We start from the raw sequence: 9188 nt of genomic DNA, 5'->3' as shown, positions 1-9188 counted from the left end.
ATATATATATATAGCCTATATAATAACTACTTTACATGCTGTTGGGCAGCTTTATCTATGACAAGACATCAGGATTTATTTTTCATTGATTGCACTTTGTATGATTATGAATCTGAAAGTAAATAAAGCTGTCAAATTATTGTAGTGGAGGTGAAGCATTATGTAGTAGAACATGGAAATACTCAAGGGATGTGCAATGACCTGAAAATGAGGTACAATAAGGCATTCTCTATCAAAGGGTTTGCAGTGGTGAAAGAAGTATTCACAACTTTTACTTTAAGAAAGCAGTGATACCATAGAATAAAATAACTCTGAAAAATACTAAGAAAAGGCCATGAATTCAATATGTTGGTGGAGTTAAAAGTACAAGGTTTCCCTCTGAAATTAAGTGGAGTACAAGTATAAACTAGCATGACATTAAAAAAATACTCAAGTAAAGTACAAGTACCTGAAATTTGTCATCAACAGTACTTGAGTAGGTTGTCAGGTTGCATTATGTAATGTTAGTGTCCATCCCATGTACTCTGAATTGAAATCAACACACAAACTGTATCAGGCGCGCGCACACACACACACACACACAACCAGCCTGAAAACTGCATGAGTCAGAGCAGAGTGGGAGTGAAGAGGAGCAGACACTGAGATGTTGTATGTGTGTATGTGTATGTGCATGTGTTGGAAACTGAGAGCAGGCGGAGTACAGTTACTCAAGAGCTGTTGTGTTTGCACTTTACTCGAGTATTTTTCTAATTCTACTTTGTACTCCTACTCTTCTACATGTGCAGTATTTGACAGCCGTAGTTTGCACATTAAGTGCTCTGCAGTCTGCCCACCCACCAGTGATGAAGGAAGTATTCAGATTATTTACTTAAGGTAAAGTACTAATGCCACACTGCAAAATACATCATTACAAGTATAATGTTATTGAGGTAAAAGTACACCTTTCACTGTAGTATTGCTACTTTCACTATAAGTAAACTGAATACTAGTTCTCCCCCCTTCTGCCAACTGCCATTAGTGCCTGTGATAAGGTTACGTCAGTTTCCTGAGAGTTTGCATTCATTTGTTTTTGCTCAGCGCAATCACAAACTCACTGCTCCCAAAAAACAAGTTCAGTTGAACAGAAACTGCATAAGAGACACTTATTTCAGGACTGTGATATATATATATACACAATAGTTAAAGGCACAGTCTGTGATCTAGATGTAAACAAACCGCCATAGTTTAAAGCACAAGCTTATTCTTTTCCATTTCTACAAGTATTTAAATACACAAAAACTCGACAGCAACAAGAATCCAAGTTTCTGTGGACACATTTTTAAATTGTGATCAGTTGAGAAGCTCTTCAACGATACCAATGAAATAAACATGTAATTAAAATGTCTAAACGTACAGATCGGGCCTTATTTACAATTGAAATGCCTTTAAACTTTTCACTTAGCAAACCTCTACTCACATAAGCCCCATTTATATCTTCAGATATCACAATGTAAGAAGATGTCTATAACTGTCATTAAGAGATATTTTACAAATATCCCTATCACATCCTCACTGGTCAGATGCAGGGCAAAAAAGGGGCTGGATACAACTGAAAAGAATGATATGCCCGCACTCTGCTAATTCTCCCATACCTTTTTTTATTATTATTATTATTATAATTATTATTATTATTATTATTATTATTATGTGCTGCAATGTTTCAACCCAGCCGGGTCTTTAGCTTGAGGAAGACCCGGCTGGGTCGAAACGTTGCAGCACAACAACACGGATGGGAGAATTAGCAGAGTGCGGGCATCTCATTCTTTTCTGATTTATATTCATAACATACATATAATCTATCTGCAATTCAATTCTAAGAAAAAATCTATATACAGCACAAGTTGACCTTTTAAGAAATGTTTGGAAAACATTGAAATATGACCTTTAAAAAAATCAAACTTTTTGTGAAATGTTCAGTAAATGCACTTAGATAAATACTGCGTATAAGCCTACTCTTTCTCTCTGCTAACACTAATAAACACTAACACTCAGCTTAAGTTTAAGCTCCAGCAAAACATTTTGTTTTAGAAAGTGTAATGAAATAGTCCTGAGTGGAAAGAGGAAAGAAGCTATTATTGCACAATTTACGATCACACCGTTTTAAGAAAGCTTTCTGTATGAGCTGTCTGTGCTCTGGCAACAAATCTATTACCAAATCTGATCACTTCTGATCTTCAGTGATTGACCAACATTTCTGATAAAAAAGTAAAGCTTCTGTCCCGACAGACAAAAGTCTTCTTTCAAGTCTCTTCAAGTAGCTTCCGAAGGCTTCTTTGAATCTAGGATTTGGAAACAAAAAAGATTTAAGGTGTTAACTAGAGAGCTTCAGAGGAGCTATTAGGTGGGTTTTTACCTTTGGACACAACAGGTTAGCTTTTTATACCCTGTTTCAAGTCTTTATGCTAAGCTAACCGTCTCCTGGCTCTAGCCATTGTGGTATAGACATGAGAGCGGTATCTATCTTCTAAATAAGCAAATAAGCGTAAACACTGTGATTGGCCGAACACTGTGACACATTTTTGCTGCATGCAGAATCAAGACTTAACATTTTAACACTGAACACAACATGAGAGACACTTTAGTGACCGTCTTTGCTGTGGAAGTGCACGAAAACTGGACAAACCTTTTCTAGCTTGAACAAATTGGAAGACAGTTCTCCATACATCTCGGAGTTCAATTCTCCCTGGGGCCTGGGGCTCACTGCGTTGCTGAAACAAGATGTGCAGCACAGAAGTTAACCAAATAACACGTGATGCTGCCCTACCGAAATCAATGAAAACAGTATGAATGCATTTGTTCATCGTTTGGTGACTTTGACGCCAATAACACGTCAGCAACATGTGATTCCAGCTCTTACTCATTGCGAATGTGCTGCCCCACAGACGCCAACGAGTTCAGGCGATGCTCAAGAGCCACGATCTTGAAAGCCATGTAACAGGAGGACAAGACGAGGACAGTGACTCTGTGAAGAGACACACAAACACAGAGAGTGAGCAAATATTCAAACACAGAACAGTTGCCAACACGCCCAAACAATGGAAACAAATTATTTTCAGAGTTTCGTATTCCACATACTGACAGACAGCTCCATGCTTACTCACAGAAACAAATAGAGGAGGAGGATGGCGTGCAGCGACATGGGCTGTGAGGATTTGTCTTTGAGCTTTGTAGACCCTACAAGGAAAAAACAACAATGTTGATTTGGAAACAAACAATGTTTTTGGAAGCAAATAAATCAGCTGCAACATTAAAGTGCTCCTATTATGCTCATTTTCAGATTCCTAATTGTAATTAGAGGTCGAACCAGAATAGATTTACATGGTTCCATTTTCCAAAAACACCATATTTGTCACAATTGTGAGTTTCTGATGTAGGGTTTTCTGTTTTATTTTGTAGTCTCTGTTTTCTCCCTTTTCATGTCTTGTTTTACTTCCTGCCTCCAGTGTCATCTGTCCCTTGTTTTACCTCGTTACCCTGGGTATTTAGTCTCTGTGCTGTCTTTGTCTCTTGTCGGCTCATTGTCGTTTACTGTCAGTTGTCGGTGTGTGGTGTTATCTTCTTGCGTCGTTCTTCTTGTTGGTTTGTTCCCTGTTATTTCTTCTGGTTATTCTTCGTTTGTTCCTGCCTGCCTGACAGATTTTTGTAGGACTGTTTGTATAATTAATTTTCATCTCTGCATTTGGGTCCAAGCCTTGCATTTCCTGACAATAGTTTTGTCGTATAGCTCCTCTTTTCACCCTGTGTGTTGAGCTCTCTGTTTCAGCTACAGAGTGAACCGTCTCACTTCTGTTCCATGTTTGTTGTGAGTTGAACATGCTCAGTAGCTAGGTAAGGACTACTAGCCAGTCAGAAGCAAAGTATGAGAGCGTGCCATGCTAGCAGCTAGGTGAGCATTTTAACGTGTTACAAAGTTACACACGTTCGTCACAGAAGTGAAGGCTGGACTACAACAGAGCTGTTTGGAGCTGTTTGTGAACAGTGTTTTCTGTTGGAGATGGTAAGTCCCTTTGGGGGGGACTTTGGGCTTTTTCACTTTGTAAACCTATTATATGCACAAAAAGATATATAACACAAAAAGGAAAGGGAAAACCCCCAAAGCACAATTTGAGCACTTTATGGGAAACAACAGCGCTTTTCTGTTTGCATTAGATAAGATCGATACGCCTCAAAGAGTATTTGCCAAACTATTCCTTTAGTTATAGATCGATTACTTAGTTTATCAATGGTATTTCAGCTCAGACTTGCATGAAAGATTGTTTTAATGTTTATAAAAGTTTTGATTACTGAAACTCTGCTCACCTGGCTCCTGTGTAAACAGACAACATGGTGCATGCTGAATATTTGAAAATTGGATGGACAGACGTCACCTGCTCTTCCTACATAATGTACATTCTATCTTGAGTTGTCAGATGATGTACACATGACCAGATTATATCTAAGGCGAGCATGGTCTGGTTCTGAGGAAACTATATTTGATGGATTTTCTCCCTGGTCAGATCAATCTACAGCAAAAATAACTTTTCACTATCAATCCATCAGTGTTGTTGAGCATTATTTAATGCTTGTTGGAGTTCTTTTCAGATCATTTCCACGACACACTGAAACACAAAAGTGCTAACAAAGTATCTTTCTACTTCAAAGAGATCCAGTATTGACATACCGTTCTTCAGGGCCGCTCCGTGTTTTTGGCTTGGACTCTGGAGGTGAATGTCTGCGTGGACTGAAACCTCTCGGCTCTTCACTGCACTTAGAAGTTTGTCCGGGAGGCCGCTGAAGTCTGCTCAAATAAAAAGAAGAAGAACCCGTGACTCTGGCTGCCTACGACTTAGTATTATTTATAGACTCACCAACATCTTTACAGATCAACAAGTGCTCTCTGTTCGCTTGTAAAATTATAAAAAACACAATAAAGATGTTTTTAATTCAAAAGGATCCTCACTGTTTTCATGTCAACTGACTTAACGTAACACAAAGCAAAGCCTCGATAGATCAAATTTCACTCTTCACGCTTCCCTCCAGCCAAAGTCTGAGCCATAGTGACACCCGACACCCTAAACAGATGTGCAGTTAGTGTACAGTAGCTGTGTGAAGAGTAGAAGTACACACAGAGGGATAAGGATGGAGCACACACCAGTTATTTTGTCGTAATCTGGAGTTTGCGAGCCGGAGCTGCTGCTCTCCATCATCTCCTGGCGTCTTTGTTGCACAACTCCGTCGAGGGCGGAGAAGTCCGCAGAAAAGTGCTGCAGTGCAAATACAGGAAGTATAAAACACAATGAGTGCCACATACGGAGAGGGTGTTGTATGACATGAGAACTATGAAAACATAAAAGTAAGTACATCCTGTTCAAAAACATCCCATAACACTGGAAGAGCCGACTCCTGACTGACCAGGGGGAGCGACGATGGGCAGGTCACGCTGAAGCTGTTTTCACAGGAGGAAGTAACGGGGCTGCTACCCGTCTTATCCACCTGGAATCACATGGCAACACATTAGTATCTAGAAGATAATGCTTTTCTTTTTTTAATGCAGTATTCCTTATTTTTTGCCACTTTTTAAAAGCAGCAGAACAAGCTATAAACACAACCCCAAAACATGATCACCTTATGACGCTCTTTCTTTCTTCATTTGAGCATATAAAAGTAAAATTAAATTTGCATTGTTATTGAGCCGGAACAGGTACACAATTAATTTCACTGCACATTGCACTGTGTATGAGACAAACACATATTAATTTGAATAAAATAAGATAAACAGAAGACATATACAATAACATCGTAAAATGCACAGGTGTGATAACCAAAAAACCTTGTAAAAGAAACCCACCTAAAATTGAAATTAAAGACAGCTGTACATGCTTCACAGACATTTGCAAATATAAATATTACACCATATAAAAGTTGTGTTAGCAAACAGTCGCCTATTAACACCTCCAGCAGACATGTAGCCGCATTAGCATTCGTTTGGAGTCGTGTTTCTGGCCACGACCCAGGTGGTTAGAATAAAGGAATCTACATTAAGTCCAGTTGTTTCAGCATCTTGTTCACATCACTCTAATGTTTCAGAAAAATCACAATAGAAAAAACTGAATTCTATTAGGATGAAGCCATGTTTAATAGAAGATGTTAACTACCTCCAAATGGCCGCAGATGGACTTCAGAAGTTTAAAGGTGGTGTTTCGAGAGAGGAAGGACACAAACACATGCTGAAAAACATTTTCATTTAGAATCATGATCATGGTAACATCAAAAAGGGTTTAAAAAAAAAAAAAAAGAAGAAAAAAACGGATTGTGTCAACAGTCTTCTTACCTGATCGCTTGTTGTTTCGATCACGAGGGCGTTTGGCACTAATAGCGCAGTTTTCGTTTTTTTGATGAACGTCACAGACAGCACGGGGATTGAAATCTGTAGAAAACACCGCCATGTTAGACAAGAAGCCTCAGCCAGAAAACCTGAACTTCCTGACAGTAAAGTCTCATACTGAACCTTGGTATCTCTGCCAAAGACTTTGGAGTGGAAACAGACCCAGTTATCAGAGACGAACATCTTGCCCTGATATAAAATGTCTCTCTGCAGAGCACAAGTGTAGCCTGTTGGCAAGAACAATACTTAGTAACATTTCTCTGCACCACTATATGTGAAAAAAGAACGTGAAACTTACTCTGTTTGAGGAGCTCATCTTTGCCGACCTCCTTGAATAACTTATGATACTGGACATTTGTTTTTGATAACTGAAAGGCAAACAAACAGACTAAGACATTTAAGAAACTGCAACAAAAAAAAACCATGTACAATTTGTTTGGTAATCAGATGAGATGTGTCCGTACATGGCTGGGCTGGGCTTTCTTCCTTTCAAATTTTGTTTCACAGTCACTTGGATTCAGAGCAGGGGAAAGCTGCTCCACAGGTTTCAATCTGACAAATAAAAGGCCAGCGTTAATGTTAAGCTGACACCTGAGGAGGACAGGGGACAGCTGTCAGCTATTGTAGGACAGTTACAGTGTTATAACTCGGCACACAACCATCGTGTGCTCACAGAGTAAATGATCTGGCAAGAGTCAACGTCCTTCATTTGGCTTCGCGTGGTGCCGGCCGTGGTTACGTAACAGCTGCTTACACAGCAACAGCAATTTGCTCGCGCAGGTAAACAGTAGTTAGGTTACAGTGCCGTTTTGACTAGTGAAAGAAATCGGTTTAAGCTACAATATGACTTGATTTTCAAAAATAAATGTTCTTTAGTTATATTTTTAAAGATTATTTTTTGGGGCATTTTTGGCCTTGATTTTTACAGGACAGTTGAAGACATGAAAGGGGGGGGGGACATGCTGCCAAGGGCCGCAGGTCGGAGTCAAACCCTGGCCTGCTTTGTTGAGTAGTAAACCTCTGTATATGAAAGCCCGTTCTACCAGATAAGCTATCCGGGCACCCAGAATTAAAGCTTTGAATGTACCAGCAAAGATGATTATATATTAGCATTTTGCCATAAAGGCCACGTTTTTATGTGTAAATTGACCCTGTTGATACCAATCCAATGATTGGAAAGTTTGGACTTAGTAAGAATTTAGGAATCTACATGACTTCCAGTTGTAGCATGTCATAGTATTTAGACTTTTTAGTTTTTTTAAGGACTACAACAATTATTCTCATTACAGACTAATTTTAACAGCCTATACTCACAAAAGTGCAATTCCACTTTTTTTTTTAAACAACTTTACCTTGTGTCTATCTGTCTATGCGCTTAATGAGACCTGTTTAAATAAATGATTAAAAACATAAAAACATCTACCAAGTACTTTCTTTACTACTTGTTAGAAATTAGAAAAAGCTAGTGTTTTCTTTAAATTTTGTTTTTTTCTCTCTCTAACAGTCCCAAACCGTAAATTATTTGATTATATGATACAAAACAAAGAAAATCGGCAAATCCTGCAGTATAAAAGCTGTAGAAGGAGAATGTTGTGGGGGGGTTTTTTTGCTTGAAAAATGGCTTAAAATGTGATTAAATGCCTGATACTTTCAGTTATAGTGGTTATTTTAGGTTTATTACACAAGCAGCCATTGAGTCGATAACGCATAACCTTCCATACCTCAGGCTGGCGGGTTTCTTCCTGCTCTCCGAGGGGTCGGTCTCCGTGTCCGGACACAGCTGGGGGTCTGCAGGTGACCCTCCGTGCCTCCTCGGTCTCCCCTCAGCCCCATGATCCACTCCAGACCTACACACAACACACACTGTTCCGTTTTCCTGCACAGCAATCAACTAGCTTAACACAAGTACGTGACCAAGTATGCAGGGTATCAGCAAGTCATGCAAAAACAAAGCCAAAGCAGACCATCAGCGATAATTCAAAACGATAATATATATATATATATAGGCCTATATATTTAACGTTTCCCGTGCCACGTACGCGCCACATGCATCGGTTTAAAGTGAGCACAGCACAGGAATGCAAATAACCAGAAGGCATTGGGCCTGGAAAGCGACTCGGGCCCTTCCTTTCCATCTTATCCAGACTTACGTCGACCGACTCCCTCGGGAGTCCCTGCTGGAAAGTTTCTCCGGTGCGGATAACGGGGTCAGAGGTCTGTCCGCCTGCTCGGTCATCAGTACCATGTTTCTTTATATTTCATATCTTACTCGTCTCCTCTTCATCGGTTCTAACATGTAACACAAAAGCTCCAGGAAGCCTGGGCACGGAAAGTTTTTTTTTGTTGTGTGTTTTTTTTGTTTGTTGGAAGATCCGCTGGTCGGAGCAAGTAGCCCGGCGGAGGAGGAGTCGCGAGAGGGGGAGGGAGCAGCAGGGAACGGCATCAGGAAGAGGGAAGAAGCCGACTCCTGCTGGAGCTGGTTTTGGAATATCGTGAGAAAAACTTAGAGAAACATGGCCCCCTCTATGAGAAGGAAGGAACCCGGGAGATCTAACTTTAACGTAAAATATAAAACTCTACGTAAAAGTTCCCACAAACGTCGAGTGGCTGGTTCCAGACACTCTTACTGTTACTCAGCTTCCAGTGAGTTTAACGGTTAACTGTTTAACCAACTTTACGCACTTACGTCATAACCGAGTGTATTAGAGAGCCAGTTCCACTAGGGGGCGGGCACCCAGATAGCTCAGTTGGTAGAGCGGGTGCCCATATATAGAGGTTTACTCCT

General features: G+C 40.0%; 2 protein-coding genes across 3 annotated transcripts in view; both read right to left on the bottom strand.

Annotated features, from left to right (window-relative positions):
* Positions 1–1125: 1125 nt before the first annotated feature.
* On the bottom strand, positions 1126–9008 carry LOC116704576 (GRAM domain-containing protein 2B). Of its 2 annotated transcripts, none has more exons than XM_032540155.1 (14): positions 8554–9008; positions 8130–8250; positions 6868–6960; positions 6702–6771; positions 6527–6630; positions 6350–6445; positions 6174–6245; positions 5431–5511; positions 5171–5282; positions 4700–4816; positions 3141–3213; positions 2897–3001; positions 2663–2747; positions 1126–2318 (listed from the first exon to the last, which is right to left on the bottom strand). In XM_032540155.1, exons 1-14 carry the CDS (start codon positions 8646–8648, stop codon positions 2280–2282), a joined length of 1263 nt encoding a protein of 420 aa, XP_032396046.1. In that variant the 5' UTR covers positions 8649–9008; the 3' UTR covers positions 1126–2279. The 2 variants fall into 2 exon arrangements, with proteins under 2 accessions (XP_032396046.1, XP_032396045.1); XM_032540154.1 differs by having other exon boundaries at positions 6868–6955; positions 8125–8250; positions 8554–9007.
* LOC116704575 (zinc finger protein 703) overlaps positions 6121–9188 on the bottom strand; it is an 18472-nt gene continuing 15404 nt past the window's right edge. The window contains exons 3-4 of the transcript XR_004335720.1: positions 7813–7822; positions 6121–6132 (exon numbers count right to left, since the gene is read on the bottom strand). The gene's annotated coding sequence lies outside the window, so the exon portion shown is untranslated. The remainder of the gene's footprint in view (positions 6133–7812; positions 7823–9188) is intronic.

This window comes from Etheostoma spectabile, chromosome 16, assembly GCF_008692095.1.
Source record: "Etheostoma spectabile isolate EspeVRDwgs_2016 chromosome 16, UIUC_Espe_1.0, whole genome shotgun sequence".
NCBI lineage: Eukaryota > Metazoa > Chordata > Actinopteri > Perciformes > Percidae > Etheostoma > Etheostoma spectabile.
Note: the sequence above shows the minus strand (reverse complement) of the source record. Positions and strands in the feature narration are given on the sequence as shown.